General features: G+C 36.2%; 1 protein-coding gene across 2 annotated transcripts in view; it reads right to left on the bottom strand.

The window, feature by feature from the left end:
• rgs12a (regulator of G protein signaling 12a) overlaps positions 1–13,769 on the bottom strand; it is a 71,417-nt gene that overhangs the window by 23,012 nt on the left and 34,636 nt on the right. For both annotated transcript variants that reach the window (XM_030162470.1, XM_030162471.1), the window contains 8 exons: positions 11,965–12,057; positions 10,661–10,804; positions 9,830–10,012; positions 8,801–8,948; positions 6,246–6,343; positions 5,794–5,985; positions 2,502–2,575; positions 1,643–1,769 (listed from right to left, as the gene is read on the bottom strand). In XM_030162470.1, the coding sequence (XP_030018330.1) occupies positions 1,643–1,769; positions 2,502–2,575; positions 5,794–5,985; positions 6,246–6,343; positions 8,801–8,948; positions 9,830–10,012; positions 10,661–10,804; positions 11,965–12,057 (1,059 nt within the window). The remainder of the gene's footprint in view (positions 1–1,642; positions 1,770–2,501; positions 2,576–5,793; positions 5,986–6,245; positions 6,344–8,800; positions 8,949–9,829; positions 10,013–10,660; positions 10,805–11,964; positions 12,058–13,769) is intronic.

The raw sequence follows: 13,769 nt of genomic DNA, 5'->3' as shown, positions 1-13,769 counted from the left end.
TACTGAAATGAAAAGCAAACTTTTTGTTTTACATTGACTAAATGAAAACTGTAATGACAAACATGATGCAAGAACTAAAAAATAAAATTTAACAACAGATAAAAAGTACTTTTGTTTCACTTCTGCTTACAACAGTTCTACATAACAATATAAAAAATAGAATTTTTTAAATAATATGTTTTGCACAATGTAGGATCTTAAATAAAAGAAATGTTTTTGAAATTATACTTTCGTATGTACACTTACGTAATATCTTTCTGAAACTAAATAAATCAACCTAAAAACTAAACTAAAAGCTGTCAAAGTACAGCTCTGGAAAAAATTAAGAGACCACTGCAAAATGATCAGTTTCTCTGATTTTTCTGTGTATAGGGATGTGTTTCAGTAAAATTAACATTTTTGTTTTATCCTATACACTGCTGACATTTCCTCCATATTCCAAATAAAACTATTGTCATTTACATCATTTATTTATGGAACAAAAGGTCAAAATAATTTAAAAAATTATATAATTCAATAAAACTGGAATGAAATGGTTGAAATACATTACAGTAGTCTCTTAATGTTTTCCAGAGCTCTAAAGAAAAAAACAAAACAAAAAAGAACCTACTTGAACATTTGTAAAACAAGTATTAGGTCCATATTTTATTTGAGAACAAAGTTATATTCTCTTGATACTCAGAAATGTATTTTTGTCCAGAGTTTTACTGCTTGACTTCAAAAAATAAAACAAAAACAACGCTGTCCACTGCAGAGGACATTCCATGAAAAAATAAACATTCAAAAGGCATGTGGAAAAATTGTTACATTATGTTGCTTCCAATCAAGACAATTAATGTTAAAAAAAGCCAAAATTTTTACTTTTCTGGGTCTCAGGAGGATATGACTAAAATAAAAAAAGAAATTTCAGGTTCAGGTTCCACATTCCGCCACATTCAATTTAATCTGAAAATGGGTTGGACCGGTAAAATAATGACATAATAACCTATAAATAATGACAACTCCATGTTTTAGAGTGAAAAAAAGTAAAATTACACGATGAAACTGTTTACATCTACAAATAAAAAGTAGAATAAAAACACATTTTGTTATAGAAATTAAGAAATCGCACAGTGTCATGTTATCGGCTTAAAACTAAATGACAATAATCCTCAAAATCAAAACACAGATATTTTCCACACAAGTCAAACTGAATTGAAATAAAAACTACTGAAACTGTCAAACTAAACTGACTGTTTTACATTAAACATACAGCTGATATTTTAGTCCATGACCCTTTCACTGGAAATTTCATTTATAAAACATCTCTCAGCTCTGGCTCTACTTTATTATGTAGTTATAATGCCTGGAAAGCCGCAGGACTAAAATAAATCATCTGGCGAGGCTTGAGGGGAGGAGTAAAAAGTGGGCATGTTTGAGGAGTGTCGTCATTCTTAATTATAGTTTGCTGCTCCGTCTTCAGAGGCTGGGCTGAGTCAGAGTGTAACCACTGTGAAGAGATGGAAAAGGATGCGGTCGCCCTCCTCCCCTTAACCATTATACTCCACCCTGTGGCACCGTCACACACTGCACAGGCTGCTCCACGGACACACGGGAGCTTCAAACACATTAGGCAATTGTGAGCCACCGGGGATGAACTTACTATTTTGGCCACCAGATCGTTGAGGTGGAGGCCGTATTTGGCCACGACAGGACGCAGGACCTCGGTGACAGGTTTGGTGGGTTTGGCTTTGAGCCCAACGGAGCGGTTTATGGGTACGAGGTCCAATCTGAGAACAAAGAACACAAACAAACAAACAGTCATCACGAGACTTAAAACACAGACAGAACGTGTAAATAAATAGAAAAGTCTAAAATAGGGATGTCAAACTCATTTTAGTTCAGGTTCCATATGATCTCAAATGGGTCAGACCAGTAAAATAATAACATAATAACCTAGAAATGACGACAACTCCAAATTTTAGTCTTGGTTTAATGAGAAAAAAAAGTAAATTTTTACATTTACAAACTATCCTTTCATAAGAAAATGTGGATAACAAGAACAAATATGAACAAAAGAAAAATAAGTGCAATTTTAATAACATTATGTCTCAGGTTATTATTATTAATACAACATGGATCTACATGTCTAATACACAAAACATTTAGTAAAAGGCAGAATATTGTCAAAATTACACTTATTTCTTCACATTTTTTGTGAAAGGATAGTTTCTAAACATAAACATTTTCATGTAATTTTACTTTTTTACACATAAATAAAGAGAAATATTTGTAGTTGTTATTATAATGGTATTTTACTGGTTTGACCCACTTTAGATCATACTGGTCTGAATGTGGATCCTGAGTTTAACATCCTTGTTAATATCTTCAGTGGAATCTCTCCATTTCACAGATTCATCCCACCGGCCAGATTGTGCCCCTTAGTGATCTGGTGTTGGCCCACGTGCCATATGTTTGACACCTGTGGTCTAAAAGATCAGAGAAAATAATTGTGTCAATACCTAAACAAGGTCCGCTTCTCCAGTCTCAAGTCTCGTGAGCTGAGGGTCATGCAATCCTGGTCCAAAACTAACGGCTATCAGAAAAGATAAACACAATCACACATAAACAATAGATAAAACAACACGAACAAAAGCTAAACATCACAAAGTGAGCCATATTTATTCAGTAAAAAAATGTCTGTCCACTTTAATGCTCTTTAATATTATCGTATATATCAATAGTGTTAAACTCAGTTTAGTTGAGCAAAAAAAAATAAAATTACATGATGAAAATGTTTACATCTACAAACCATCCTTTAAAAATGTGAATAAAATGAGCCTGAAATGTTTAAAGAAAACTAAGTGCAATTTTAACAATATTATGCCTCAGTTTACACGTGTGCATTACAACTTACAGATCACAGTGAATCTGGAAATACACAAAACATTTAATAACAGGCAGAATATTGATAGAATTGCACTTACTTCTCTAAAGACATTATATGTTCATATTCGTTCACGTTATTCACATTTTTTGTGAAAGGATAATTTGTAAATATAAACATTTTTATCATGTGACTTTAATGTTGCATTTTTTTTTACATTAAAACAAAAATTGGAGTTGTTATTATTTATAGGTTATTATGAAAGTATTTTACTGGTTTGACCATATATCATTAATCATATATCACTATCTTCAATGTAATTTTTGCATTTGGGTCATTCCATGAAACTGGGTTCATTTTGGTACCTGGCACTTTTCCAGCTTTTTAGACCCAATAATAAAAGAGAAATTTAGACATATTTTCCCCCAGGATGTACCTAATGATGACCTCAGATAAATGCAAAAAAATTATACTCCTGCTCTGAGCCATCCAAAAATTAATGAATTTTTAATAAAAAATTTGGGACCAAAAATAGCACCAAAATTGGGACATGAAAAGCTACCTAGGTGTCAGTGCATTTTGATCTGGAAAACATGGCTTGAAATAATCTTATATATCGCTGTAAATAAAGACAGTGTTAAATGTGACGATCCTAGTCATTTTTCTAATCCACACCTGCAGGTTTTTCATGAATCTCAGTCTCATTCCAGGTTTCATGCGTAACCCATCATGTAAACTCACATTATATGTGGAACTTGCCCATTTAAACACAAATAAAGTGCGACTGATTTTGCAGCTGCGGTCATTTTTGTCAAACACTCTGCCTTGCATATTTACATCGATTCCCCAAATGTGCCTGTGAGAGAATAAAGAGATATTTTTTAAAAATACTAGCGCGTAATTTTTGTGTCCTTTTTATCTTGGTTACATCAGGGTAATCATTGCATGCAGAATCATCCGTGCACTGCTGGAACACTGACTAGTCATAATTTTAGGGGAAACCTCAGATATCACTGAGTCGTCTGTAGATTTGCCTTGTGTAACAGTGTGGGTTTGGGAAAAAAACCTGAAAGAAAAAGACGAGGGAGTTGATTATAGAAACCTGCTGTCTGTGTTACATGCGGATTTTTGTATGCGCGCATCAAATAAAAATGTGTTTTATCTGAAAAATAGTGTCTCTTTTATCTCAGTAAATATTCATTTTTAAAATGAACCCCAATTACTTCTAAACTTGCTTCATAACATTAGTCTACATCTTGTTTGAATTTTTAGCCCCTCTGACCTGCTTTTAAGTACCAGTTTCATAGAAGCGCCCATTTCACAAATTCATCCCACAGGCCAGATTGGACCCTTTGGTGGGCCGCAGTTTTCTGAGCTGTTCTCTGACAATAACTAAAGCATGTTGAAGTTGAAATGCAGTGACAGTGAATTCATAACAAACACAAGGCTCAGGCAATTCATTCAAGATGTCCTTGCAGTATCTAAGCATCTTCCAGTAATTTATTGTTTGCTTATGTCTGCATTTTACAATAGCAACTATGAAAAATAACAACAACAAAATGCAGAATGGCACTTTGTGTGTGTTTACCTTCACGTTCATACATAAAAATAAATGTACACAAAGTAAAATGATAGATATTAAGAGTCCTGTATGGAGTATGAACTACTGAGGACACAAGTTTTATGCACAATAAGATTTCTTTGTCCATTCTTTGAAGGTATTAAGCCTCTATTTATAAACCTTGTGTATGTAATTTGTACACATAACTAAGACATACTGATCTATGTTGTGTATTTTATTACTATTTAACTATTTAAGGAACTTTAAAATTATTTAATTTCTAATTCAAAACTGAGTAAAACTACTATGCTAAAATATGTGCTTACACCTCTATTGCTAATACGCTACTCTGGATTTTTTTTCACACTAAATCTTAACAATAACAACATAAAACACACACAGGGGTATCCACCATCCTCAGATTGTAATTTGTCTTTTGTAACATACTATTAGGTGTTGATAAATTGTTAAAAACTGAGCTATGAAGGGTATATAGTGTCCTCTTTGAAGCCACCAGATGCCGCTAACTAAAACAGTAACTGAACCACAAAAAAATCAGAACTGCTGGTTTGTAGTTGTATTTCTTTTCTTTTTTTTTGGACCAATGTCCCTGCATCTCACCGGCATGTTCTAGCAATAATCAGTAACAACTTGAATTTGCAAGGTTGTCAGGTTCTGCAACTATGTTAGAGTCCTGTGGATGCAGCAGATTAATCTCCCAATAGAAGTGGGCGGTACTTTCACAGGAGGAAACTCAACAAATTAAATGAAAGTTCATGTATGACTTCCTATCAGTGCTCAATACGTACTATGTGGATATCTGTAAGCATTCCCATATTATGAGCCATCAAAATATGGTCCATTATAAGTAAAGGCAAATTTAGAATATTTCAAAAAAAATTGTCAAAAATTCAAAAATCTAAATTTCTCAAAACTGTGATCATACTTTGTAGACATTGTCCCAAGGAAGCTACATAAAAAATGTAAATGAATCTGACCAGTAGTTTTATTAAAGAGGATATTTGAAGAAACGGCTCATGAAAACAGAGGTGGTAAACCGGTAACTCTGATGTTTTGCCAGTTTACATCACCATTTTTGCCAGGGAAGTCTGGTGGTTTTGAAGTAAAAGATGGTTAATGTGGATTTTCAGTAAAAAAAAAAAAAAAAAAAAAAAAAGGATCGTATCAGCAGATTTAAGTGGCTATTAGCTGTTTCCTGCTCCAAACTGTCTGTAAATGTAGCTTAGTCGACCTTTAATTGATTCGCTTCGACAGACTGAGCTGACACCAAATCTGAAGCTTGCAAATCAGCCCATTAACAGGAAATATGTGGTGTTGGGATCAATACAGCATCCGTCTGCCTTACCTTCTCCCCTCCCACCAGGAAGAGATCGACAGCAGCGATGTTGACACTAATGTTTTGACACAGATCTTGCAGGACTTCTCTAATGGAGGCGCCAGGCCGGAGGTTGATGGAGGAGCACGACCCGTCGGGCAGCATCACGCTGCAGTGTTTCGGCGAACGCTCCCACACTCCAACTGAGTGTCGGTTTTCTGACTGAAGAAACAAAACGGAACAGTTCAGAGGTTGGCAAAAGGTTAAAAAGTGAGGACAATTAATAGCTTTCAAGTCTGTGGTTCAATTGCAATTGTATCTGCAGTTTTCTACCTTCATATTTAAGTGTTGTATCAACAAGAATGAGTGGGCAGACAAAGACGACATACAAATAAATAAAAAAATAACTCTGGCTGATTATGATGGGTTCACCAGACACTGGGCTCTGTGTTGCCATGGTGATCTGTCCAGAGGAATCTTACATCAATCTTGCCAGCCGAGCAGGAAGTAGCCATCTCCAGACTGGTACCAGAAGACAACGAGCCCTGGGACTCCCTTCGCCCATTACTACCCCAATGGTCTGCAAAAAAAAAAAAAAGAAAAAAAGAAAAAAGGAAGATGAATATACACTGATAAGCAATGTAAACACTCAACTTAGTTAAAATGACGCTGATCGTTTGTAACACCAAAGCAGCTATAACATGACTTATAATGTTTTGGTTTAGGATCACACATTGTCAAACAAAATGTTGGCAGACAAAACGGTCAGTGTTATCAGATAAGACATTTGTGCATAAGCGGTGGGTGTTTAAACGTGCAGTAACAACCACTGATCAACACACCTGAGAAAGACTGCAATAACTTATTTATGTAATGTGGAGAAGTCTAATCTTGCAGTTCCTTGAACGGCCACTAGAGGTTGGAAAAGTCAGTCAAACTCATTCAACCCCCATGTAAAAATGGCCCAATTTACAGCAGAAATAAACATGTTTGTATGTTTGTGTATGGCAGCTGTGGCTCAGTTGGTAGAGCGGGTCGTCCAATGACCAAAGGGTCGGGTAGGGCCTGGAAGCACCTTGCATGGCAGCAGCTGCCCACTGGTGTATGAGTGTGTGTGTGTGAATGGGTGAATGTGAGGAATTGTAAAGCGCTTAGGGCACCGTGAAGGTGCATAAAATCGTTATATACGTTCAGTCCATTTACCATGTTTGGATTCTACAAAAAAGTTTTAGGTCTCTGGCTAATTTCCCAATTGTTTACACTTTATATATGGTAATTGAAAGTGAGTAAGAGTTTAAGGTGATGGATATCTTTTGTGGCTGCTGGATCAGACTTTACCAGTCTCTTTATCGTTCTGTTGCTGTGGTGAAGAAGTTACTCTAACAAGACTTACCTGGAACTTACTTACAATACTTGCCTTGTTCAAATTAATTTGCTTCTTCACATAGACTACAGGGTGGGGAAGCAAAATTTACAATATTTTGAGGCAGGGATTGAAAGACAGTGTATGACCAATTAGTTTATTGAAAGTCATGAGAATTTAAATCTTCAAATCATATTTTACTGCATTTCTAACGGTCTTGTTGTCTACCTCAAGTTAAATTGCCATTTTTCTCATGGATTTGGTTGGATCCTTTAGGATTTTGGATTTGAGAGCTTTAATAAAAGCTTTGGTACGTTTTTTGTTGCTTCCTCCACTTCCAGACTTTCTCGTAATAGTTTTGCTCATAGTCATTCTCTTCTTTACATTAGAAACAGTCTTTATGGACACTCCAACTATTTTTGAAATCTCCTTTGGTGTGACGAGTGCATTCAGCAAATCACACACTCTTTGACGTTTGCTTTCCTGATTAATCATATGGGCAAAAGTTTCTGAAAAGGTATGGATAATAGTGTTAGGTATGATTATGACATCAATATATGTTTGGTTTCAAAACAATTGACGTAGTGCCTGCTGAGAAAAAACAACTAAATATTCATTGTAAATTCTGCTTCCCCACCCTGTATATACAAAGGTGGAAACCATAACGCCACTTCCTCCCAGTGTGTAAAAATTAAGCAAATTCCCACAGTAATAGGAGCTAATATATTACCTGATTGACACAATTTCACCTGATTGGTTTGCATTCGTGTACTTTATCGATTCAGGGCCTAAACTGGATGCTACAGCTGTCAGTCACCCATTTCATGACATTAAATCAATCATTAAAACTAATTAATGAAAAAGATGATGATTTGAACATAAATCTTATGTGAATAAAGCTGCTTAAAAAACAAAATCAGCATTAGGATTCATTTATTGTGTGTGTGCTTTGAATAATATGAATGTGGCAGGATTGAGATCTATACAGAAACCGGCCACTGGGGGAAAATCAACACATTTTGGGCTTCGTCTATCGAGGACTACTACGCCGTACATCTAACCTATCATTTATGGTACTGCATGATGTGATCTGTCAGCTCATCTGCTAATGGTAAATAATGCTATTAAACATGTATTACTATTTAGCAAGTGGTTGACAGTAGTAGTGTTCAGGAGTGCACTTATTAGCTTGGCCACGTTTCACTCTTTAACCCCTCACTCTTCCTCAACTCCACCTTCATACCCAAATATGTTCACTTGTAGTTCCAAAACAACAATGTACAAACTAATATGGGGATTTAAGGAGGCCACGTCCCCTTTTTTTTTTTTTGGAATACATTAGATTAGACTAAATAACTTAAAAATAGTGATGTATGCATAATATATAATTTTATCAGCTTGAACAGCACTGAAGCTTTGTGGATGTTCAGTTTGTGCTGATATCCTGTAGGAGTGTGTGTAATAAGAATTTGATCCATGCAGGGCAGCTGTGTTTCAACATGCCTCCCCTGCATGTAGCTCATGGCTACGCTGGAGTTGGCAGTGAGTTTGTGTCTTGTTCAAGGACACTTCCAGCAAGTTTGTGTGTTACAAAAGATCCAAACAGTAGAGATCTTTGTACAGCCTTGTCGATGTGGTTTGTTAAAGACACTCTAGTGAATATGAGATTCTGACCGAGGTTAATGTCTCCAATGTCCTTCTTCTTCGGACCCTTCCCAAAGCTCCTGTTACGGGACCATGAGAAGAAGCCACGTTTCTTATCGGCGCTCTCATCCCTGCTGTCCTCATTCAGTGACCGCCCTGACCTCTGCTTTCTGGTTTCCTGAGGGTCAGAAAAACATTTAGCCATCAAACTAATCAGCGTATCTCTAACCGAAGGGTGTCAAACTCAATTTAGTTCAGTGGCCACACACTGCTCAATGTTATCTCAAGTGGGCTGGACCACCAAATATACATCACTGCTCCAGAGGTGGAGTCAACCAATTGAAGCAAATTTACAGGAAGCTAATAAATATGCAAATGTAACTAACACTCCATTACCATTTCTTGATTTCATCTTTTATACATTTTATAAACTTGGTTGGAATGTTTAGACCAGGGGTATCAAACTTATTTCAGTTCAGGGGCCATATTCAGCCCAGTTCAAATTCCAGTAAAATAATATTCTATAAATAATAATCTACATTTTTGTCTTAGTTTTAATGTTAAAAAAGGGAAATTACATAATGAAAATGTGAATAACCGGGGCAACCATGTACAACCTGAAATTTGGTGAGAAAAATAAATGCAATTTTATTATCAGCACAACTTACAGATTACAGTGGATCTAAAAACACACAAAACATTTAGTAACAGACATAATATTGTTAAAATTGCACTTACATTTCTAAAGACTTTTCAGGTTGTTCATATTTGTTCGTGTTATTCACATTTTATTGTGAAAGGATAGTCTGTAAATGTAAACATTTCCATAATGTAGTTTTAGTTTTTTCACATTAAACCAAAAAGAAAATTTGGAGTTCTTTTATTATTTTTTGATTATGCTGTTCTTTTGTTTAGAGATCAAATTGGGCCCCCGAGTTAAAGTGAGTTAAACATCCATGACTGTTAAGACCATGAATTCATCCTGCCAATTTTGGCCCTCAGGCCCTATGTTTGACACCCCTGCTCTAACTGGTCTGCTGAATGCAGTCTAAACGCTACCTTTTTGGGAGTGGAAAGGGTGGAGCGGTCGGAGCTGGCGCTGTGCTTGGAGGGTGCAGGACTACAGGGGATCTGGTAAGGGTCCGGCAGGGGCAGACCGTCCACCTCAGCCCGCATACACTCCTGGAAAAGCGAGGACTTGAGGAATCGTGAGTAGCTGTCAAACTTCATCAGGTTGAAGATCTGCAGACGTGGAGAAAAGGGTGGCGATATATATATATATATATATATATATATATATATATATATATATATATATATATATATATATATATATATATATATTTTTTTTTTTTTTTTTTTTTTTTTTTTTTTTTTTTTTTTTTTTGGTTTTTTTTTTTTTTTTGAGTAAACAAGCGGTAAAAAACAGAGGGCAAAAGGAGAGAGGAAGAGGTGAAAAATACAAGGCGCTGGGAGGAAAATGAAGGAGAGAAGAAACAAAGACTAGGAGGAAGAGCACGGAACTACTGGTGTTAACATATGGTTACAGCTGATGTTATGACAGGTGTCTCAACAGTGAACATTGTATCACGCTCATGTGCGAGTTTAAAAAATATACAGCTCTCTGACTGCATGTCTATGTGTACTGTATGCACTAGATTTCCAGTGGGTGTACGCCAGTTTGTGTTTATCTCTCTGGTAAAGCTTCACAGCCCATTCGTAAACAAACCCAGATGGCCTCCAGAAAAAAAACAATCGCAATATGCTTGTGCAAAGCGACTAAAGGCTAAATGCGTGCAAACCTTCCCTAACAATTAAAACTGCCTGGAATAATGTCCTGATCTGTGCATATATTGTAGAAAATTGTGAATCGAGGAAACGCAGTGTCACCTGTAGCTGCTGGGTCTTAAACATGTCAGGTCGTGGGGAGGTGAGGACGTCGTCAGCCAGCTGGGCTTGGCTGTCAATGTTGACCGGCATGGTGGCCTTGCTGGACAGGAAGTTGTTGTAGATCTCTCCGGCTCTCTGAGACAGCTGCAGGAAATGAAGAAGTTGAGGGTGACTTTTGAGGACAACTTGAAGAAAATTGTAAATAGGGCTGAGGGATAATGTACATGATGAACATTTTTCTTTTGTCAGGGGTTTATTTTGGTCATTTTCTTGGCAAAACACTTATAAAACATTTCGAATGTTAAGATTTTATTGTTCTAGTCATTTTGGATGTTAAACCTCTAGGTTCTGAAATATCAACAACAAATAACCATCTTTCATGTTATTTTCATCTCTGTAAATAAAAAAAACTCAGGCTCCATTTAATTGTGTTTTCTATGATTACAAGGAGAAAATACCTTTGATGAATGGCCAAACAGAACAGAACACACACGGCCGAAAGAATAATTTGACATTTATTGTGATAATTATCCATTTTGACTGATAAGAAAAAAAAACAGCATGATACCATTTTTGGCCACATCTGATTAGAAAATTGTGCTTAGTTTTGTTTTTACCCTGTATCAGGTTCTTTATTGGAGGCATCTAAAATATTCCATTGAAACCATTCATCATTAGCTGTGATACTATGACTTGTCATGAACATTTCAGCTACTGAAAAGTGGCAGAAAAGAATTTATGTGCATTTTGTTAAAGGAATTTGGTGCGAATAAGCTAGTACATAATACCAAGTATTGTCAGAATGAGGCGCTGTAGGTTACATTACATATGACTGTAATAAAAAGAGTAGAAATAAGTAAAGAATTCTGTTACGATTTACCATCTAAACTGGATTAGAAGTAGTTTTGTCCTTGTCAGTCCACACTTATGTTGAACTACCAGCCATTATTTCAGTGCTTTATGGGAATATCTGCTACGTCAGAACTTATCCCAACTCCACAAAATGCATCATAAGTTTTTTTCAGATTCTGCCATTCAGTAAAAGTTCTCTGATACCACAAAATGCACATAAAACACATTTATGGAAACAGGGCTATTGATATGTAATTTTCTTTTATGGGAATATAAGCCAAAATAGTCACAAACCACAGCTTAAAGAGATAAATGTGATTCAACTGGTGTATTTAAGAACTGGATTTTCCAGTGGGTAACAAGTGCTCATGCGATGATGATGATTCACAGTGGACCACAGCTTATGACACAACACTAAATCACTGACTGTAAAGTGCAGACCATGGACTTACCTGCTTTTTATCCGTTGCAGGGACATGACTGAAGCATTCACAGGCCTGCCAGAACAAGATATTCTCTTCACTGAATTCTTTCTTGAGAAATTCCTGCGGAGAAAGATGGCACAGGAGTTTCTACGTGATCTCAAACTTTCTCCTCTCTCCAGTTCTGTCGCCGTTATCGTCAAGAGCAGTAATAAGGAGAGAAATTATTGGGTGTAATGTTGTGAAGAGAAAATTTAGTCAAGTGTGGGCGCGGGATAGTGTGGGCAAGTGCGGCTCTGATCAGTGTGGAGAGTAGGTGAGGAGGGAGGTGGTTCTGGGACGCTGAAACTTCTGAAGGTGTCGTGGGCTAAATTCAAAGACATCTTTTGTGGAAGCTGCCCACATTGGAACACAGATGAGATGATTGTACTCACTACGGATGAGTATCGAGAACTGGATCTGAACTGTTTCCTCTCTGTTCACAGTTTGGGTTTGTTAAGTCATCTGTTCACTCAGAGTAAAGCCAGTTTTGTCTACACTGCATACTAGTGACCAAGATACTGCACGTTCTTAATATGGTGTAACATAAAGAACTGGACATTGAAATAACTGATGATGTATGGCTAAGTGCCTTGAAAACTCAGTTGTCCTCCACTAATTCTTGGACATGGAGGGACTTTTGTTGGAAAAACCTGATATGCTTTTTTTTTATTACTCCAAAACAGAAGGCCAAACAAACCGGCACTCTGCAGTGTTGCTGGAGAGAATGTGGAGGAACAATGGTGGATCACGCCCATGTTTTCTGGCCCTGCCCCTCTATCCAGACGTACTGGAAGGAAGTATCTAAAATCATCTCTAAAGTTTTGGGTTTTAAAATCAGCACATCATTCACCTTCCTCTTTCCTGGCCATGAACCTGATGGTCTTAGTAAGAATGACGCTTACCTCCTCAAGGTCTTGCTGGCAGTGAGTAAAAAGACCATTACTAAATACTGGCTTAAGAGAGAATGTCCACTGATGACTGTCTTTACCAATATTTTAAAACATCTCCATTTACTAGAACAGATGACCTACACAATATGACTGCAGAAAGAACTGGGTGAAGAACGTTGGGAAAAATGGCACCTTTACATAACCTGTGAAACCTAACATAAACCATTAAGTGTAAAAGTTGTGTTGTTTGCCAAAACAATGGGAGCTTTGTAACCCCTTGACCTTGTGACCAGTTTGTTCTGTTTTTTTTGTTTTTGTATTTGTTAAAAAACTTTCATACATAAAGACTATAAAATATATGATGTAACATGGCAAAGTATTTAAAACTGATACTAAATTGTTTTCATATTGGCTCCAGGGTTCCTACACATTTTTCAAGGTCAAATTCAAGCACTTTTAAGGGTTATTTTCAAAATTTTCCAGCACAGCACCTTAAAAAATACATATAATCATGATGATATTTTTTGCTTTTTATCACAATGATGTATATTGTATTATGCTATAAATATCATAAGTTACGTTTCATAATACCAAAAAGTTTAGAAATTAAAGGAGAACACAAAGTTTTGCCCAAAAAAAAAGGGAAGCCACTTTGTGTTCTACAAGCACACTCGCACCGAGCCAAAGACTAAGATAAACATGTACCTGGAGCTAATTTTCTTTTTTGACATAAAGTTTTATTTTTCAAAATGTATCACCTCTCTGTAAGTAGCTTTGGGTTGGCATCTAACCTGGCAGAGTAAATATTAAAAATTAATAAATAAATAAATCACATAGTTATATTTACAAGCACTTAAACTAAAATCCAAGCACTTTTCAGACCTAGAAAACACAATACTGAAA

This window comes from Sphaeramia orbicularis, chromosome 18 (genome assembly GCF_902148855.1).
Source record: "Sphaeramia orbicularis chromosome 18, fSphaOr1.1, whole genome shotgun sequence".
Lineage (NCBI taxonomy): Eukaryota > Metazoa > Chordata > Actinopteri > Kurtiformes > Apogonidae > Sphaeramia > Sphaeramia orbicularis.
The sequence above is the reverse complement of the archived record's forward strand: the minus strand, read 5'-3'. Positions and strand labels throughout refer to the sequence as shown.